This window comes from Scleropages formosus, chromosome 15, assembly GCF_900964775.1.
Source record: "Scleropages formosus chromosome 15, fSclFor1.1, whole genome shotgun sequence".
In the NCBI taxonomy this organism is placed as follows: domain Eukaryota; kingdom Metazoa; phylum Chordata; class Actinopteri; order Osteoglossiformes; family Osteoglossidae; genus Scleropages; species Scleropages formosus.
In genome coordinates, this window is record NC_041820.1 from 15,538,065 (window position 1) to 15,560,224 (window position 22,160).

At 40.7% G+C, this 22,160-nt stretch overlaps 1 protein-coding gene across 4 annotated transcripts in view; it reads left to right on the top strand.

Annotated features, from left to right (window-relative positions):
• The window catches only part of LOC108919409 (RNA-binding protein Nova-1), a 44,069-nt gene continuing 21,909 nt past the window's right edge, over nt 1-22,160 (top strand). For 2 of the 4 annotated variants that reach the window (XM_029258224.1, XM_029258225.1), the window contains exons 1-2: nt 1-448; nt 2,060-2,203. In XM_029258224.1, coding sequence (XP_029114057.1) covers nt 313-448; nt 2,060-2,203 — 280 coding nt within the window. In that variant the 5' untranslated portion in view covers nt 1-312. Of the gene's footprint in view, nt 449-946; nt 1,820-2,059; nt 2,204-4,304; nt 4,334-22,160 lie in introns of those variants that run through there. The other 2 variants (XM_029258226.1, XM_029258227.1) reach the window with 2 other exon arrangements.

Sequence of the window (22,160 nt, forward strand, 5' to 3'; positions counted from 1 at the left end):
GCTCGCGGCACCTCCGGGTTTAAAGGCGGACGGGCGCGTTTCGGGAGCCCATTTCACACACATAACAGCCCGCGCTTAACATTCACATCTCTCCTACTTTGTGTCTCCCCCTCCTCTTGTTTTCTCTCCCCCCCCCCCTCCCCCCACACACCCCTAGTATCTCACACATTCTGCTTTTTTTTTCCCCGGCACCATCCACCCAAGCTGCACGTCGGATTTAGAGCTGCTCCCGCGTTCATACATTTTTTTTTTTCTGTTTCATTGTACGCACACTCGCAAATAAAGCCAAACCTCGAGATTAAGCTAGCAAACATGATGGCGGCAACTCCCATCCAGCAGAACGGAACTCATAGTGGGGTGCCGATAGACTTAGACCCGCCGGACTCCCGTAAGAGACCGCTGGAAGCGCCTCCCGAAGCGGTCAGCACCAAGAGGACCAACACGGGCGGTACGTAGCTTCGCGGAGCTCGCGGAGCCCGCGCGCCCGCCTGCCTGCCTTTGTGCTCGTCCGCGTCTCCGCCACTGTCACACTCGCCAGCGTCCATTCGGGCTCCGCTCGCAGCGCTCACACACACACACACACACACACACACACACACACGCACACACGCTATCTATCTGTAACGGCGAAAAAAGATAAGCGTATAAAAAGAAACATGGCGACCACTGTTCTGCATGCACTGTTATCCGCTCTTTCTATTAGTTTATTAAACCGCTAAACCGGCGCCGTGAGAATAACAAAATGTCGGGGCTTTTTTTCTTGCTGCTGGAGATAATATCCGACTGACTCTGCCGCGCGTCCGAGCCGAGCTCCGCAAAAGTCAATTTACCGCCAGTTTTGTCAGGAAACAGTTCGTCCAGCTCGCGAAACACTTCTTTAAAAATCCGCGCTCGTTACTCTCTGCGGCTTTTTTTTTTTTTTTTTTTTTTTTTTTTTTGTGCACGGTATTGTTATTCAGTTGTTTGTCACAGTTGCCTTGCCTGCTGTGCGGTGGAGACGCGTCCCGACAATATTATAGACGCTACAGTCACCGTTTATTAAAAGATCGACATTTGCTGGGTTGTTTCGCTTTTACCTCTCAGGAAGCCGGTACTGAAACAAATCTGCCAGCGACATACAGATGCGACATTGCCCTTCGATGCATTTTCACATTGCTGGACCCCGTCAGTCGCCTTGTCGGTGGCTTTTCGTTAATAAGGGGTCGTCTGCAGCCGAACGAACGGGATCCCTGTGTCACTCGACGCGCGCTTTCGCTCTTTCGGACCCGGCGTCGTCCCCCCCCGGCAGGAGCTTCCCTCTCCTCCCGCTCGCTTCCCACCTGCTTTTCGTGTTTTCCTGTTTTCGGGAGCAAGCCGACGCTCTAAGAGAGTGCTGGGGGAAAGAATACTCTTAAGAGGCCCAGCACCGTCACGCTGAATAGCAAAATGACAGAAAATACGCATCAGTTCGTTTGAGCGGCAGCCTGCGATCATGCGATCATTCAATCAATGTACCAGTCGGCTGGAGGATCCTGCATTTTAGCGAATCAAGTAAACAAAAAGGAGCCCGAAATAGTGCACTGGACCTTTCTTTACACTTGTTTCGCGGGGTGTCTTAAAATTGTGTTTGTTCAAATGTGCCGCACGTTTAGGTGGCACTTTGTTCATCTGACACCTTGTGTTGCGGCTGGCGGTGCGTCGGGGCGCCGCTGCCCTCTTTAGAAAACACTGTTATCAATCAGGAATCCGGAGTAGATCCGGGGAGCCGCTCCGCGCCGCCCTCACGCTCACATTCCGGGGATAATGCTTCACACAAAGGACGCTGGAGTTGCAAATCTCAGTAAAGATGGCTCTATTATTTGAAAAAAAATGTTTTTTGTGTATTCTTGTCTCATAGAGGAGCATTAAATCATAACCATAACGTATTTCGGCATCATCCTCTACAGTGTACACGTAGACAGCTGCAAGGCTGCTTGAGCTCGCTGTCTGTAAATGTTTGTGCTGGTTTAAATGTGCATTAATGCTTCTTTGTCTCTCCCGGTTGTTTTTTTTTTTTTTTTTTTTTTTTTAATTTTTACAGAAGACGGCCAGTTTTTCCTCAAAGTACTAATCCCTAGCTATGCTGCTGGATCTATAATTGGGAAAGGAGGACAGACGATAGTCCAGCTTCAGAAGGAGACCGGTGCCACCATCAAACTGTCAAAATCCAAAGACTTTTATCCAGGTAGGCGGTGTGTTCTGTTTGCCACACTCTTGATATGTAACCATAATTATTATTTTTTAATTGCAAATAATATTTTGATTGTGGATTTGGTGACCAGGTAATCCAAGACTGATTTGGAAAGCTGGATGTAAATGTCCATTGTGGGGGACATGGGCTTTTACAGGTGGAAATGTTGATGCTGACAGTCATTGACGAGCCTGCTGTCACGGGCAGGGCACTAGGGTCATGCTCTGGGCAGGTTTTTTGTTCTTCCCCCACTAACAGTAGGTGGCGTAGTGGTTAGGTGTCGCTGCCTTGTAATGCGAACGTTCTTGGTTCGAATCCCGTTCCTGCTGTTCTATCTCTTTTCTTAAAATTGCGCGAGTGGAAATGTATTAAAGAGTTAATAACTGAAAAGTTCATTGTTTAACATTGTAAGTGGCTTTGAACATAGGCAATGTTACATTTTCACATGTCCGTTTTGCGGTTGCTTCTCTGCCAATTTGTGTTTTTGATATAGGAAATGACCCGTTCGTTGACATGATAGGTGTGTAGTGGGCTATAGCGCGGGCAGATGCGATGTTGCAATCATTGTTGCGATTCTTTTGCTCCGAAACGTCGGTTTTTTTTTTAGCAAAATTCGTTCAATGTGTATACGTTCACGGAGCCCTGCTCAGTTTTTTTAAGCGTATAATTTTAGGTTTACTACTTTACATGGGGAGGGCGGCGTGACTTAAGACAGATGGACAGGAATGCTTCACTTCATCTTTACTCAAACTGTTGCGCACATCGAAATGTGACACCTGAGCGACCGCTGCTCTGTATCTAGCCTCTGTTATTCAATCATTTACGGGTGTATATTTTTAATTTATGCCTGGCGATGATCGCATTCGTTTCTTGACATGAAGCGATTCGTTTACCTGGGGTTTTTCTACAGTAAATCTGGTCAAATGCCTTCTTTAGCGATACAAAAAAGGCCGTCTCCTAGGACTGGAACTAACAGTGTGGTGGTCATCAGTCCAGAACTTTCACCTGTAATTGTGACTGTTAAAGGCGGTAATGGAAGTCGGGATTATAATTGCTGTGCAAACCTGTCCCCCCCCCCCCCCCCCCACACACACACACACACACACACACACACACACACACACACACACACTGTAGGCCCACGTATTTTAGCGATTGTTACATAGCAGCCAAAGAGTGTGTGTCTCACACTGATATAAAACTACCTGTAGCTGTACTTCCAACGTATCTTTGCGTTTCACAGTTGGCAAATATTATTAGGAAAAAAAAAAAATTTATGCAGTCCTTGCGCATAAATGGCCCACAGATCTTTATGATCTCGGGCCAGATGTTGTTCACGGCTTTCCGATGCCAAACAAGCTCCGTGTTCACGATATTCTTCTGGACGGGTGGGGGAAGTGGTGGTGGGGGGGTTCGGGGGTGGAATCAACAAGCTCGTGCCGAGGTTCCCTTCCGCGCGCTGCTGCAAGACAAAGAACGTGCGGCACGGTCCGCCTGCACAGTAGCCGCCACATGCGCTACCAGCACCGGTACACTCATCTTTTCAGCAGTAACCCTAGTAAGGTCGAGGGTCGGGAGCCTTTTCCACGTTAACGTGTACGAATGACCTTTAAACCATTAGACAAGTTCGTTTCGAAACGATCAAGTGGGTCCAGCAGGTTGCCTGCTCTACTGGTTAAGCCCCACTGCCGAAACATTGTTGCGTACATTCCCTTGCAGTGCGAAGGGTTCCGGTTCGAATCCCACTCCTGCTGCAGTTCCCCTTGATCGGTACTTTGTTTGAATTGCTCGAATACGAATGTCATACTGTATCAGTGGGTAAGTTGTTTTTTTTTTTTTTAGTTAATTATCTAGCGCTGTAAGTTGTCCCGGACAAATGGCTTCAGCTAAAATAACGGTTAACAGTGGGCTGTGTGTTACAACAATGACAATTATATGGAGATCAATAATAAAGTGCTGAAGTGACGCAGCCCAGTGCGTAACGTAGTTTAGAGCGGTGATGATGATGATGGTGATGATGAGGAGGAGGATGACGACACGAACCGCGGGGCACCTGACAAGCACTGCAGGGGTGCGATCGGTAGTGAAGCGCGCGGAGAGAAGAGCTCAGCCAGTGGCGATGCTGTAGGTAGAACCCGGACCGTTGAGTGAACCACTGGGCTGAACCGGGACAAATAAACCCGGCGATGTGCCGCACTGTGTGTTTGACACAAGAGCACAGCCAGTGCCCACACTACCTGTTTCAGTTAAGACGGACTATATTTAGAATTTCCTTCTTGCCGAATAGGACAAAACACTGGTGCATTAATTCATTTATTGTGACCTAAAATATTCGAGGCTTTTTTAATGTTGAGCGCGTTTTGATATGTCGTTATACAAGATTTTAATTTGTTTAGCGTTTTGCTTTCATTTTGTATTTTTTAAATTTAAATGCAGGAGGAGTGTTTTGGGAGAATGTGGTGTCTGTGAATTAAATGTAAAATAATGGTCAAATTAGCGGAGTTCCCCCCCCCCCCCCCCCACATACTTATCAGTAAATATTTGTGGGGCCATGAATAATTTAACACTGTGTTAATTTAAGTCCCTGCAATTTCAGATGAATGTTATTGTTTCAGGCAATGGCTCTGTAAATCTGAGAAGATGCCTGGCTGTATAAGTGTATCCAAGTTATGCTTTTTAGATTTTGAGGGTGTAGGCTGACATACCGCTTAGTTTTAATGAATTTGGGCATTCTGTGTGGTTAGATTTACCATCTTTGCATGCTGAAGATATGGGTACAGTTGTTACATGTGCACATATGAGCCTGCTGGATGTTGGAGGGATCAGGGGCTCACACTGTGCTCAGTTCCCAGGGCCCATCAGATTCAGCCTCCTTACTCCCACAGATGCTTAGGAAGAGGAAGGGCTTTTTTCATCACATTTCTCCAGCAGAGCTTTAAGATCCTCCCACCCCTGATGTAATTTTATTAAAACAGCCTAAAAAAGTCAGATAAGGACCTTTGTTTCTCTTTGATGCCTTTGTCTTCATTGAAGCATGGAGTTGAAGAATGCGCACATCACAGTAGTTCCTTGGATGTCACTTGTAGAATGTGTCTCAGATCTGCTGAAGCTCTACCTAAGTTCTGTTGTCGCATTTTTGGCAAATCATTCTCTCCAAACTTTGACATTTGTTTCTGCATTAGAAAGAACTTAATTGTAATGAGTATGGTTAGTTTGGTTTTGAGGACAGTGTGCGTCTATGTAAATTCACCAAGATGCAATAACCTGGGTCTTACATTAACGGTCTTTCTGTAGGTCAGTGCAATGCCTTGCGCAAAGGCATCTGCCGAATACAAGAAAAAGAATAGCAGCAAAAGCTGCTCATTCATGTGCCAAAAATGTAGGGCTCACCTTTGTGTGAGCTCTATAATACTACCATACTTGCCAAGTTGGATAATGTTAGCCATGCCAGATATAACACATTCAAGAACTGTACGAGCCCCACCGTCTCCGATACATCGATATTCAAAGCAATGTCTTTTCCACAAAGTAAACTAAACTTTATTTGCTTGCACTGTGTTGCATTTCTTAATAATACAGAATAATACGGACTACTTATACTGATTATGCAGTGGTAGGAGGATTGTCCTGTTTTTAGTAAATTGTTGGAATGTTTAGTATTGTTGAAGTGTTTAGTAATTGTTGAAATGTCTAGCGCTTTTTGCACAAGTCTTGCACACGTGCACTTTATGTAGTCTGTGTCGATAACTGTGTTGTTTTATGTAGCACCACGGTCCCGGAGGAACGTTGGTTCGTTTCCACTGTGTCCTGTACCAGCTACATGTGGTTGAAATGACAATAAAGCCTCTCTTGTCTCTTGTCTTGTCTTGTCTTTAAACATAGTTCGGTGTTAAAGTGCTGGTCGTATTATATTCAAGGGAAAAGTTGTTACTTGGACACCTGAGGTGTAAAAAATGAAGTTGTGTCTGTAGTGTGCTGAGGAAGGGGGTGAGCACAGGAAAGTAATCTGTCTCCATTTGGACATGATGCCTGCAGCACCTATTTTGTATCTGTTTTACTATGACATAGAACAGCTGTGAAGTATAGTTTTAGGCTGTTTCCAGAACAGCATTATGAAAAATTGCTAAATGATAGTTAAAAGTGAGTCTGAAAATATTTGAAGTTACCGCAAGGAGGTTTCAAAGCTTGATTTATTAGAAACTTTTCCCTGTTACTGAGTGACGATTGTAATTATTGAAAACAGGTTAGTTTGATATTTTTATGCAAATTGCACTCTGTTTTAAGGAAGTAGTTTTTTTAGGCATATTTCTCATTCTAAAAAAGAATTTAGGTGGTGATTTTATTACTGCTGTTCAACAGAGCCATTTGGCACAGACAAGTGATAGACTTCAAAATGAGAAGCACTGCTTGTGTATCACTTATGTGCTTTATTTCACATAGTCTGTCAGAATCAGATGTCAGTTTAATAAACACAGAATAAACATAATTGGCTACAATGAGTTAATCTGGTGTTTGGTGGCAACACTATCTTGTTCTATGTAATATTTTTTTAATTCTTTTGAATCTGACATAGTAGATGTGCTTTGATATAGTGCTTGTTTCAACTTGCCTGTTTTATGGTAGTTCAAATATTAATCAAATCTAATGAAATCTAAAGGACTGCAAAGGATACCAGCAGGATAAATTGTCAGTAACTGTGTTTGTAATAGAAGGCAATTTTATCACAGTTATTAATATTTGTTACGTAGTTTTTTCCTTTACAAAATATGACAGTACAGTGATTTAAGTAGTTTGTCCTCTATAAAGATCGACTGAGATGCCTCTTACAGGGAACTTCACAAGTGTTATTCTAAGGCCCGTTCTAACGCTTACCAGGGCATCAATCAGCTTAGGCTTCATCCCTGCTCCCCATAGCATCCCAACTGAAGGTCAAAGGCCATGCTCCTTATAAACAGAGCTAGCTGCTTCCAATTTTTGAAATGGTCCTGGCATTGAATTAAAACAACTTTTCAGGTTAGATGATTCAGTAGTTTATTTACTTTTTATTTTGGAATTTGGTAGGTATTTTAATGTGCCACCTCAGTCTTTCACTTAAACCCGGATAGTATTAAAACCAGATGCAGCACACCTTACTCTTTAACTTTCACCCTTCGTAATGAAAGCGCTTGCTATTATATTTTATAAAAACAAGCTGTTGTTCTGCAGCGCCGATGGAAAATTTTGCGGTGTCTTTTTGTTTACTATCTGTTATGAAGACCGATAGTAAAGGTTGCTGCTTCATCCCAACACCTGTGAATGTGAACTGGTGATGATGATGATGATGACAAATCTTAGCCAGATTACAGACTGTGAAAAAGTGTGAAGTGGAAGGGAGCAGGACTTTTTATTGTAAACATTTCCATAATTTATTTGAAAAATTTATTGCAAAACATCAACCACTGTTAATCCATCCATCCATTTTCAGTAACTGCTTTTCCTAATCAGGGTCACAGGGATCCGGAGCCAGTTGTGGAAACGCTGGGCGCAAAGTGGGAGGGGTATACGCTAGAGGGGACGCCAGACCGCAGTTAATGACAACATTAATTTATTTAGTTTCTTCATTTTTGAACATTAGCATTTTAGATGCAAATATATGAATAAATGCAATGGACTGATCTGTTTAAGGTATTGGCGTATGCGCAGGTAGGTGTTATTAATATTTGTCCATAAAGGCAACAGGTAAATTTTTTTGGCTTGTGTTAATTAAATTTTGGATAATAACTTGATTTGACTCTGTCCACCAACTGACAATTTGATAATTTGACTCCACAGGGCCCACTCTGCTCTGCACAAAATAAGTGTTGGTAACCTACTTAGCGGACTTTTCGGAAATCTTCTAGCAGCTGAAGACCATAGGATTCATTCGATTGTATGCGACTTGAGCCACATTGAGAGTTCCAAACTACATAGTTTTGTCACCCCCTTGTGCTAAGTGTTACGTTTCAAAATGTCACTGCAACACATTTTCATCTACCAGGATATTTATATATAACAAACAGTTTTTATGCAACGTTTTGTATCTAATGTGATATATAAATGAATATGCATTGTTGCTCTATAGCATTATGCTCACTTCAGTGACTTCTTTGCCGTACAGTGTGTGGTATTACAATTTTCCTATGCTTTGTCATTATAGGTAGCAAACAAGGTATTTTCTGTTTGATTATTTTGTTAATTGTATGATAATTATTGAAGTTTGTGAAATCCCTGGGCAACTGTAAAACAATGCTAGGAAATAAAATTAAGCATATGTATGATACGTAAATTATACGTTTCTTAAATTTAAGGCAAATTATGCCATTTTCCTCCATTGAAAAGGACATATATAATTATGGATAAAACAAAAATTAACCATGTTGCAAAGTTCTGCAATGTGCATTCATTGTCCAACAAGGTGAATTAGGGAATCAAATAAAGTGCTGATGTTGCCTTGGAAAGTCAAGCTGTTCTCTTTTGTAAGAGGCATGCCAGTTTTTAATTCTGGATTTGTCTGTTTGTGGCCCTTGAATCAATAACACTTTATCTTTACATCTTGTTACTGTTTTAATGGGAATGTCTTTGATACTATTTGTTTTTTTGTAAATGTGATGTGGTTGATCCATTTGGAATTTTTTTGCATAATTCTTATGTTCCTCTTGGTTAGAACCATTATAGCTATAGCCATTCTAGACCCTTTGGAGGAAAAATTCTAGTAATTGGATTGCACTGATACCTTAACGAAAAACTTCATTGCTACAGACAAAATTTTGCAGTTAATAGATTGAATCCTGTCTGTTTTTTAAGTAACAATCGTTCTTCGAGCTAAACTGTGGTTTGTGTTTGTTTTGAGTGTTTTAGCAGTGCAGAGTTCAGTTGGTGCTTTATAAAGGGTCATGGAGGTGGCTACACTAATAAACCATCTATGAAAATTGGCATGAAGGGCTCTTCAGTTTAGAATGCATCAGAATAATTTTATTTTGATGTTGCATTTTTCTGTCATTTGCATTTGCCAGAAAATAAAACAATAAGACCAGTTGTATGCAGCTGTTTTTTTAGCTTTTATTTCTTATAGTAACAGCAGTAGCTATTGTAAATATTAAGCACTGCTATATATTAAGTAATTACTATAAAAATTCCGCTGTACACATTATAATTATTATAATAAGAAAATTTACTGTTGATTTACACTTAATATCTGCGCCTGTTTATGACCTAAGAAACAGATGTATAATCATAATGTCTTTCATGTCAGCTTCACAGCTTATAAGTAGATGTGCTAGGGTAAAATTCAAAGTGGGTGTTGCGGAGTTAGGAAGGGGCTGGTTGTGTTCTAGAAGGAGTCTGAGCTGAATGATGAATGGTGTGATTGAAGTTGTTGCCTAGGTAACGGGCCCTGAAGATAGCTTTTGCTGCAGTGTGTATGATTTCTGTACCGAGACTCAGCCAGTGGAAGCCTGTTCAGGCAGCTTCACCCCATACCTGCCTTCCATCCTGCATCCCTGTGCATCGTGTACCGCTGTATGAGTAGACCATCAGATGTGAGAGGAGGGGTACTTGCTCTAGCTGCTCCAAGCTGTCAAGATGGCAGCTGCAAGGCAAATACTTTTTCCGAATGCAGCCTGACAGTATGGGCCTAAGGAACATCTAAGCAAAAGTGTGAAGGGTGACTCTAAATACAATGAACTTGGCCCATGTGGGCTTCACTGATGACCAGCCTTTGCTGTTTGAGTCTCGGTAAAGAGTATAGTATTGAGTAGTTTTGTCCCTTTTCGGTTATCAAATTAATCTACTGTTTGTCTCTTTAGATTTCATTGCTATGGTTTTGGCTGTCTAAGATAATGAATAAGAGGCTGTCATGAGCAACAGGGATTGAATTTCCCTGTGTTGTATCCCTCAAATTTTCATTCAGTCCTGCTCTCTAGTCAGAAAATAGGTAGGAAACTCCCACTCTTACGTCTGAGCTGTTAAAATACATTGCTATATAATTACATCGTTTGACTCAGTGGCATAGCAGGTAAAGCTGATTGGGGGTCGTGGGGTCCGAGTCCAGCTCAAGGTATGTGGAGTTGTGTTCGCACCCCCCTGACATGCACAGAAGAAGGCACCGGCAGACCAGCCTTGCCTATGCGAGTGGTCACTAAGAGTTGAGCTCAGGTCGATGGCACATCCATCCATCCCTAATGACATTAAATGGGATAATAATAGGACTGATAATCAATAAGTGCATCTTAGATACATCTTAGGTACATTCTAAAAAATAGGATTAAAAAATCTAAAATAATAGCAAACCTGATAAGAGTCTGCATTGCAATTCCACATTCTATGCTTTACAGTATATTTCAGCAGTGCTATTAATTTAGGCTTTGCAGTTCCACAGTCTATATTTAGCATTTTCTCAGCAGGTTCATATACTCAGTATATTTTATTGTTTCACTGATCATTTGATTGCATATCTTAAATTAATGAATTTATTTATATATACCTGTACAGATAACAAGCATATTCCGTTAACAGCATTGTTTTCTGTAGTTACAAAATTTACATTTTTACCTAACTAGTAGTTAAATTAACTGTCTTATTTACAAAGAGAGGCTGTCAATGATAGTTTATCCAGTTCAACTTGGATGAGAAAACTTAGTTTCTCATTTGTGCTATATTAGCTAGATGATACTTGTCCAGAGCAACTTATTTTTCTGCCAGATCTGGATATTTGACTAGAGCAGTTCAGGTTAAGTACATTTTTCAAGGGAACTGCAGCAAGGACCCCCACTGGATATTAACCAGAAACAAGTCCTTGCTGTCATTCGCTGCATGCTACCTGTTGCTGTGTTAATGTTTGTGGAGTGAGACAACTTCATTTCAGTGCATTTATAAACAGTTAATTTATTATTATCTTTTCTTCAGTACATATTATATGTGGTCTGCAGTGTTTTTCTTTAAAAATCCTATCTTAACATTTTAGCAATTTTGTGGTTTTGTGAAAAGTACTAGTAGCCCATATGAAAATGCAGCAAAAAAATTAGAAATCAGTGATATGATTTCATTGTTCAGACACTGTGGTACACTTTAAATTTCATACTCTTATGCACTGAATATTAAAATAACGTAATTAAATATACTTAGAGGTATTATATTTTGTTGTAATTTAGTATTCATGGAATACACTTGTACAGACCATTTTTTTAAGGGAGATTGTTACTAGTGCGGTTAGCATCTATTAGTTAGAATTACATATCTGTTGTCATTCAGATTTTAAAATACATTGATGTTTTAGACATTTTAGTGTAAAATTGTTAAGATGTACCTAAATCCCCCATCTGATGAAACAAAGAGGGGGGAGTATAATGCCAACACACGAAATTCAAGCCTTAAGCTGAATGAAGAAATAAATCTCACAGATTGATTTAGTGATCTTTGGATATCATAATGATAACTTTAATAATAAGAATGGAAAAAAAATCAGTTTTCTCAAAGGGCTTTGCTGTTACTATTGGGCAAAACATGTAATCGTTTGCTTTAAATGTACTTTCTTTGTCCTGCTTCTCATAATAGAGCTGATTATTCTCTTAGAAATGTCTTATATGCCAAATGAAGTCAGGACTGGGTAAATACAGTCTGTTCTTAGATTTTCAGAAGACATTGTTTTGCTCAAAAACAGGGTTATAAATACTTCCAAATTATGCTTAAAAGGACGTTTTTATGGTGGAGCTGTATTTTAAAACTGCTTCATTATTTATCATTCCCATGTGTTGTGAAGGTAGCCAAGAACTGGAACACTGTTTTCTCTGAGATGATCTTTCTGACTTGTGCTGCTCACAGAGCCCTAGTTAACACCTGCAGGACAGACTGAGCACTGGTTCATCTGTGTTGCTAAGCCTGCTCTGTTGTCCTGGAGAAAAATACAATTAATTGTGTGCGCGGTGGTGCAAAGGGTATCGTACGAGATCCAACCAAATACGAGGTTGCACAGGTTCATGGAGTGATTCTGATCAAAATATGAATAGGGATGCTTTAAAAAAAAAAAAAAAAATACGGGAAAGCAAACGGAGGAAAAGTACAGAAGTGTGTATAAAGCACATGGCTGGTAGCTAATGAAACGGGCTGATTTATTTTATGAGTTCGCAGTTAAAAGACTGTTCATATATTAGATTTGTTCCGAATCTCGTTTTGTGCGTGTGATCTATAGTAGTCTTTCCTGGACGTGATTTGGATGACGTGTAGGAACCTAGCCTCGGGACGGCCAGAAGACCTATGCCAGGACGCCCTGGGTTCATTCAGAGGAGAAATACTGGCCTGGAGGTAGTAAATTTACTATATGTTGACAAGAATTTGAACTGGCAACGTTCTGGAATTCCATGCAGGCTGAGGGAGACTCTAGCTGCTCCATCAGACAGACAGCCAAAAGTAGGTTACGGCTTGTCACACTCGGGGAAACAATAATATTCCCAGCCATTCAATAAAATCACATATAAACATTTAACTAGCATTGTTCACGAAGACCCTATTCCTGTAATTATTAGATCACTTTACAAACTGGCCAAATATCCTGTGCAGGAAGTATAGAAACATTGTCTACATGCCGGTCAAATGCTTCTCCAGTTTACAGTTTCATACAAACCATTTCTACTAGTGCATTTACTAGTGCATCAGCATTTCATCTCTTGACATTTCAACTTGAATCCTTCTATGTCACAGGGCCAGTTCGGTAATTGCTCTGCAGCCTGCTTATGTGTGCAAGCTAATCCTTTTTTTTTTTTAGATACGCGTACGATTTGTCATTGTCCCGCGTCTGCGTCGCATAATTATCCGCACGCAGCGAAGAAAAGAGGCCCGAAAACTCGGTGTTCTCGGTTCAGCCCTCGGAAGGTGTCCTGCTTTAATGGGCAGGGCCACACTTTTTGAGGATGACCGGTGGGTATAACTTCTGGGGATGACAGTTTTTCAAAGGGTAATGGAGGCAGGCCTTCAGGCTACTTCCATGTTTGGTTGCTGCCTGAGCTTGAAGCTGAACAACATCTGCAGTGGCCTGATTGACAAAGCTCTCTCTGGGACCTGTTCCTGCCAAACGCAGCAGGTGGTGCCCCCCAATCCTCCCCCGCCCCCGCTGCTTTCAAAAGCGGTGCAGCGGCCCGGTTGAGCGAGCCACCGGGGGCTCGGAGAGAGGGGCCTTGTGTGTCAGTTTTTGGCTGTTGGTTTCCTGCAGGTAATTGGGCAGGGCTGGTCAGACCCGTTGGGCGTTGGATGGCTCATGTTGCATAGCAGCTGTTGTGGAGAGAGCCCCGATGCCCCAGGACGGCGGCGGCAGGCACGGCGCCCAGTACAGCCGCTTCTGCTTGGTCTTCCTGTCTCCCAGGTCTTCCTCTCCCCAGCCTTGCTTCGTTCTCCCACCGCTTCTCCCCCCTTCATTTTGTTACCATTCCTCCCCTAAAATGAGCCATTTAAAAATAAATCTCATTGAAATCACTTTCCTTACCATATCAACAGCTACAGACAGTTTTTTCTTTTTTTTTTTTTTTTTTTTTTTTTTTTTTACCCAAGCACTGTTAATACTATTATCGCTCAGTAACATCTTGGCAGATTATAGTTTTTTCTGCGTGGAAGAGAAGGAGAAGGTAAAGAATCCACTCAGCAGTCGGAATAAAGTGGGAAATTTGGCTTCATATTTGGAAAATGAGCTATGAAGAGTAGGGTAATTATAATTTCAACAGGCTGTCATAATGCTTTTATCTAGTTTTAGCAACAAGTGTTTAAAAAAGAATCAATGGCCTAACAGCTGAGAAGAGAGCCAGTTGGTACCCAAGGGCTGCCTAATGGCACACGTGTTGAGGTACACTTACTGTGGCATGACTAGTTAAGATGCTTGGGACTGCGATTATGTGGTAGCCACCAAACAAACTCTTTCACCTCTCTCTGTCTCTCTCCCCCGGGGATAAAGTTGTGCCCTGTTTGCAGGGTGGCAGCATTGGCTTTCTCCAGCGCCTCAACTGTGAGAGAGAGAGAGAGAGAGAGAGAGAGAGAGAGAGAGAGAGAGAGAGAGAGTGGGGCTTACTCTCTAACTCAGATCACAAAAAGAGAACGCTGTTTCGCAATGCTGCTGAATTATTTTGTTCACTTTTCATTTTAAAATATATAGAAAATGAGTCAAGTTCTTAATCTTCTCTTTTCCAGTACATTGGGTACTGTTTACCAGTTCTTTGTAACTTTTACTGATATCGTTAAACTGTGTTCGTGTCCATGACAGGTGCTGATCTTATATATTCACTCTGTCACATACTGTTCACATTGAAACAATCATACATAGTTCACATTCATTGATTTTTTTTTTTTTTTTTTTTTCCCCCACGCGCATGCTGATTTTCTTCTCACTTCTGCACACTAATATTGAACTCAGATTAACATATTGATACTATCTGCACAGTAATACTGGTTTTACATCCATTCGCTGATAATGCCCAGATTAACTTCTTGAAGTCATTGGCTTTTTTCCGTAAAATAATGAAAAAAATGTTGTTTTAAACTATGGAAAAGATTCCCACCATCTAAATGTACTCACAGTCCAGACTTGCAGTTTAGATGTGTTGGCAGCACTAAATTGCCCATAGTGTGCACGTATGGCTACCCTGAGGTGGACTGGCATCCCATCCAGGGTGCACCCTCCAACAGCCTCACGCCTAGTGATTCCTGGATAGGCTCCGGTCTGCCGCAACCATGACCAGGACAAGGGATTAGTGAAACTGAATGAATGAACTCTGGAAAAGATACCCACCATGTACATTTAGAAAATTCAGATACTGTGTACACTATCTGCACACAGCGACTGAGCTTCTGTCTACAACACTGCTAGAGAACCAGCAGTCTTTTACCCAGAAAATGTCTCGGTAAAGTATCTGCTGAACCATTTTATTCAGAATTGTATTATATTTTTGTACTTCTCTCAGTCTTATTATGTTACTATACTAACAGAAGGGATATAAAACTGTGTGTTGTGTAAAAATATGTCCTGTAGATAATGGACCTTATTACTAATTCAGTATAGCTCATTTTTCTGATTACTTTTGTATATTAAAATAAATATCCAAAAAAAAAAGAAAAATTTTTATCGAACTGAGCAGAATGTTTTAGCCTAAATTGATTGTAAATGGGAAATTTCTTTGTGTCATTTGAGTTTTTTAGTCACTAGCTCAGATTAATATTTAATGGACTTCAAAAAGTTGAGTTTTATACACATTTTTCACATAATTTCATATATCATTAGTCTGTTTATGATTGTTTGTGTAAAAATGTAATAGAATGAGAAAGACTGAATTAATCAAGAGCTGTTAACAGATGCATGACTGCAACTTTGTTGATGTTTTTAAACTTCAGGATGATGATTTCTAAATATTCATTGGGCTACACCTTGTGTTATTGAAAATAGTTTTTTCTTACTTCTGATTAAGCTATTACCCTTTTTGTCAGTTCTGTTGCAGATGTAATTCAGTAAAGGCACTGTAGGCAGCATGAATAAAATGATTATTAACATTCGCCAGTATTTAGCTGACACATTTGTCCAATGAGATTTACAATGCAAGAGATACAGCACTAAACTCCCTATGGTCATTCACCCGTTTACCCTGCACTGCAGAGCAATGTAGCACACTCACTCATGCAATATAGGCAATTTAGAGTTGCCGCCTTAACTGACGCACGTTTCTTTGTACTGTGGAGGAAAACCCTCACAAACAGGGAGTATGTGCAGAGTACACACAGCCTGAGCTGGATTCAAACCCGTGCTTGATCATACAGCTCAGGTGTGGTGAGAGACCAGTGATACCTGCTGTACCACCCAGAATGTTCTGAATGCTTGAGTAAAAAGATTACATTTCAAATATTAAAATGGTAGGGGGGTGCGGTGGCACAGTGGGTTGGACCACAGTCCTGCTCTCCGGTGGGTCTGGGGTTCGAGTCCCGCTTGGGGTGCCTTGCGGCGGACTGGCGTCCCGTCCTGGGTGTGTCCCCTCCCCCTCTGGCCTTGCGCCCTGTGTTGCCGGGTTAGGCTCCGGTTCCCTGTGACCCCGTAAGGGACAAGCGGTTCTGAAAATGTGTGTGTGTGTATTAAAATGGTGACAAATTTCACATGTTAAGAGATATTTGGAATAAAAATGTGTTTTGACTAGCGACTGGCATACTGTTTGCTTATCAAACTGTTTGAGGTCACTACTGAATTTCTGTGTATTCCAGTTTTGTGTTCTAAATGTGATTAAATGAACACTTGAAGAAAGTGCTTTTTTCCAGCAGCATTAAATTATGTTATCAACAGAAAACCAGAAGCCTTGCTTTCGATGTTGGTCAGAAAAATGCTGATGTATAACCCCACCAAATGGACATCTCCTGTAATGTAATAATCAATTTCCTTGATGTCCTCAAGTGGACTTAATACATTGAAGGTAATGGATGTGTCAGAGGTTATTTATTTGAGTAATCTTGCACTGAGATTATACAGCAGTAGTCCCCCCACAACTGCTTGATGTGTTGTTTAAGTTCTCTGTTTGAAGGATGCTTTGGAGCAGGTGAAGTGTGATGTGATTTAGAAGTTTACTTGTAATAAGGTGCTGTGCTGAGTCTCAGTGAACCTATGTGCAAGTGAGAGTGTAAAAGTCGAGAAATTAAACGTAGTTTTATTTAGAACCTTACAATGAATGGCAGGATCTTGTTCCGTGGATGTGCCAGGCATGGAGGAAAAGGGGTTTTATGGTCCAGAGTAACTCCAGCCCAACAGCTCGTCCCCTGTGCTCCTCCCTAGGCCCTATCAGACTGCCCCAGTTTCGGAGAGTAATGAGGAACACATTCCCCATCCTCCGCGCTACTTTAGGGAATCAGGAAATGGGTCACTCACAACAGCATGGTGTTATTGTCGTTTGCTTCGCTGTAATATGGCTGATGTTCTCTTGCAAGTGCGGTAATCACTCAAGGAGGGTGGAACTTGTATTGTCTGTTTGGAAATGCGTCATGGTTTTTCCAAGATTGTTGGAAAGTAAGCCAGAATCATGCAGATACTGGAGTAAGCACTTATAAAATAATTGATTTAGTCTCTCGAATGTGCTTATGTGCTGTTTTGGTTGTTTCATAAAAGCATCTTGATCACATGTCTGAATTTTTTATAACCTAAATGGAATTCCATTTACTTTGCAAGTCAGAGATGCTTAGGAGGTTATAAGAAATGAGTGGCTCATCTCAGCCATAAGAGGATCTGATTTAGTCAAGGCACATGCATGTAAATGTCTATTTGTAAAAGATGAATACATAAAAGTTTTTCTATTGTAAGGCTGAAAAGTCTTTCAATTTGTAGTTAATAGAGGCAGGAAAGAAAAACATTCTTCTAATAAAAGGAGAAAGCAAAGATCACTGCTTTAGTTCAGTGTGATCTCTTCATGAGGGGTTGTTACAGTTCAAATGTAAGAGAAACTTTGAAATGAAGACAATGCCAGACATATTGACCAATGAGAAGCAGTGGAAGGAATTCTGTACCAGATACTAACCAATGAGCAGCAGTGAAATGAAATAAATGCCAGAAACTGACCAATGAGAAGCAATGAATAGAAGACCAATGAGAAACATTGCAGTGAAGACAGATTTCACTAAATTGTCTTATTTTGCATCCTGCCTCTTGCATAGAAACTATATTGTAATACTCACCTGTGTCAGAATTTGTACATCTAGGAATGAATTGTCGTTGAAGGTCATCATTGGCGGTGTACTGGTGCGCATGAAACTGGATGGGTGATTGCCTGAAATGGCTTGATATGTAGTTATTATTTTGCCATTACTAGAAATGCCCAATAGAAGTGAAGGGTTCCCTAAAAGAAAACATGAAATGTATGTTTTGCGAGGGCTGGACAAAACGACCCTCTAAAATTGTTCAAGGCACTGACACATTTGCCTGCTATCTTCTGCAAATAGCTCAGCCTAGATACTAGTCTTTATATGGCCTTATTTGGTCTAACTAGGCTGCACAGCCGTGCTTTTCATGCACAGTAGTAAATCATGTCCTTGAGTGGCCTGTTAAGGACAGAGACAGGTCAGTTCCCTTTTTTTTTACTTTAATTTGGTTCCAGAATAACATGCGTTTCATTAAAGTCAATAATTCTTAGTTTTAATCTGAATTAATGTAAGTGTTGTTCATTCTAATACTTAATTATTTAAATTTTTTTCTCCATTTAGGGTTAATTAGAAACGGTTTTTGTTCTGGCTGGTACTCAGAGTTTGCTGTTATAACAAACCTGTGTGCAGCAATAAATAACCGTCAGTGATTTATGATAGCTCAATATTACATTTTTTGTGTAACTGCATAAGGAAAAGAAAATATTTCAGCTTTAGCTGTCCTAAATTTTTTCTGAGCTAATTTATGTCCATATTCTTTACAATTTTAGAAAGGTTATTTCAGGAGCAAATAGCATCACGGTTGTGAAATTAACACAAATGATAGCACAGACAAGACAATTCATTAAGACAGCTAACGATAATTGTATGCATTCTGAGAAAACATTGGTCACCTTTAATATTTAAAATAGTACCTTCATGTGCAATTATCATTGCTTAAAAAATAGTATTCGTAGAGCGTAAAGTATTTGCTTTTGTGTTAAAAAAATCCAATAATAAATTGTTCTTAGACAGTGTCCAAGTTGAGGCAAAGAATTTTTGTTACTTGTTCCATTCCTATACATCTCAGTTTAAAGCCTTTAAAGCTATTCAGTGAGAAGAAGTAACAATGCAGTATATTCACTCCTTGGAATTAAATGAATCAATAATTTAGTTTTTTTCCCTCAGATCAATTCTTCAATTTTGTGCTTGATCAAACTTGAATTGGATTTGACCACATACTGTCAGTTCAGTTGTGAATAAATCCAGCCTCTTCTCTGCTAGTGGAAAATTCCTTTTCTTAACTTTTGTATTATTGTACCACAGCTGCCAACAGGAAAGGAGGATGATCACTATTATTACTAGGAGAAAACAGTTTATATACTGAATTCACATATCTCCTGTTGTCCCAATATGTTTTATTGTAATTTAATGCCGCTTTAGGGGGTGCGGTGGCGCAGTGGGTTGGACTGGGTCCTGCTCTTCAGTGGGTCTGGGGTTCAAGTCCTGCTGGGGGTGCCTTGCAATGGACTGGCGTCCCGTCCTGGGTGTGTCCCCTCCCCCTCTAGCCTTACGCCCTGTGTTGCTGGGTTAGGCTCTGGCTCCCTGTGTGTGTGTGTGTGTGTGTGTGTGTGTGTGTGTGTGTGTGTGTGTGTGTGTGTGTGTGTGTGTGTGTGTGTGTGTGTTAATGGTGCTTCTATCTATGAATATTAATTGCGTTAAATGTACTTACACTTTGATGAGCAACTGTGTATGTGTAGGTAAAGGGCATTGATAGCATTGCATTCAAAACAAAACCAGGAACACCAGAAGCCACCTGTCACAAGAGGAGAAGGGATAGTGGAAAGACCTTCACCCATATGACACCCCAGGCAATGAGTTTGACACATTACAATTTGAAAAAGAACCAAGATCCAAACCCAGACACACACATCATCTGAAACCATGTGTCCTATACAGGGTCGCAGGGAGCCGGAGCCTAACCCAGCAACACAGGGTGAAAGGCTGGGGGGGAGGGGACACACCCATGTCATGGCACCAGTCCATTGCAAGGCATCCCAAGCAGGACTCAAACCCCAGACCCATCGGAGAGCAGGACCCAGTCCAACCCACTGCGCCACCACACCCCTGAGATCCAACCTGGAAAACAGTTTCTGTTCTAAAGGGAGTTGGGGTATAATACAGTATATTCAGATTCATGTACTACTCATAGGGTGGCCCAAGAGTTAATGCATACAGAGAGGATGAAATTGGATAGACATGTAAGTACAGTGAATCACTTCAATGAATCACTTGAAACTTTGCTGTCAGCATTGAAAACCTTCCTTCACAGGATACTGACATAATCTAAATAATTCTTGAAAGGATCTGTGTATGTTTTAACAAGATCAAATTTACTTGGAAAGATACAGCTGAAGGCAATATGTAAAAGTAAATAAAAAAATAAACGTGAATTCTTGGTTTAATCTCATATTTAGCTTCAAGATAAGGCCTCTGATGTGTGGCACAATTTTTAGGCACCACTAGTGTTTTAGTAAAGAATAAGAACTGTGCTTTTAAATGCCAATATCTGTTGCTGTTTTTCCCAGATGTTTAATAAATTTGTTGTCATAACACATAACAGTTGGAATTTTGTTTTTTCCTCAGATATGCACATGGGTCCCTTTTAAAAATGTTTTCATGGGAATTAAGTCTTTGCTTTCCAAGTTCTTTTAATATCAGAATGAAACACCCCATTCATTCCCAGTTTTGTCAGATTTATTTACATAATCAGTGAAATTAAGTACAAGCATAAGGAATTAAATGTACCACTTTTTATTATTCTTTATGTTTTTGCCAATTGACACTGTGTTCATAGTATTTTTAGCTGTGATTTACTAAGATTAGTATTGAATAAGAATGAAATTAGTGACGATTTATCCTCAAATCGAAGTATGCTTTCATAAACACCATGGTATTTGACAGGAATTAAACAAATTAAAATGAAGAATAATTTTCAGCATTAATATAAATTATTACCACCTGTAATAGTTTCTGAATTTTTCGCTGATGGGTTGTTTTAAGTTCAGTTTCTTTGTTATGATTTGAACATTTTGAAGCACTTGGCACCCAAACAAGCTCCGTCATTATTGTATTGTGTCTGGTATAGAAACCTATCTATAGCAGTAAAAAAAAATGATGATTGATGACTCAAGTCCTAGTAAATTCCACAGGACCCAAGGACCCATGACTCACAGGTGACAATATGAAAACCAAAAGAGAGCAGCTCCTTGTAAAAAGAGTTTATGGACTACACAGGATGTTGACTTCCCTTGGCCTTTCCATTAAATACACACACACACATTTTCAGAGCCGCTTGTCCCATACGGGGTCACGGGGGAACCGGAGCCTACCCAGCAACACAGGGCGTAAGGCCGGAGGGGGAGGGGACACACCCAGGACGGGACGCCAGTCCGTCGCAAGGCACCCCAAGCGGGACTCGAACCCCAGACCCACCGGACAGCAGGACTGCGGTCCAACCCACTGCGCCACCGCACCCCCCTTCCATTAAATATTTCAATTAATTCATGTGGCATTAATGAATATTGTTTTGACTATTATATGATATCGTTGTCCTTTATCTAGAGAATTATGCTCTAAGGCACAATACCCTATAAGTATACTGATGGAGTAGTGCAGCCCTATATTTAACATTAAGTACAATCAATGTTTATGTATCTACTATGCTCAGTAAAACAGCTTATGTCCATGTAAACTTTTATGGTATGCCTAAAGACTTCTGGAAATCTTAGTTATTTTTGTACCAGTTCAATTAAATTTCGGATCAGTGACCTCTGGGCCCTCATCTCTGTTGAGAGGCCTGGATTGCATAGGATAGTCTCTCAGAGTAGGGTCTTATGTGGTGCTGGGTCATAGTTATGGGCCTTGTGTGGCATCTTGTGCCTGAACTGCAGAGAAGCAATCAAGGCTGAGCAGCCGGACGAGCAGAATTCTAGAAGAACAAATCATGTTCTCATGAAGGGCATACTAGACAGCAAACCTGTTTAACATTGATTTTCTCTCTGCTTCTGTAGCTAGTTGTAGCTATTGAACCCCCCCCCCCCCCCCCCCACTGGTGTATTCCATCATTTTAAAGACTGCATAAATTAAAAACTTGTGCACTTTATGGAATTATATTTCCTAACCTCGTTACACCAGGGCCCTTAACTGAATGAAGTGAATGTCCTCGTTATGTAGATTTGTTGGCTCTTAGTTAATTTTAATCTGTCTCCAAGGCAGCTTTTGTTGCTTTTGATTGAACCAATAGTCCTGCTTC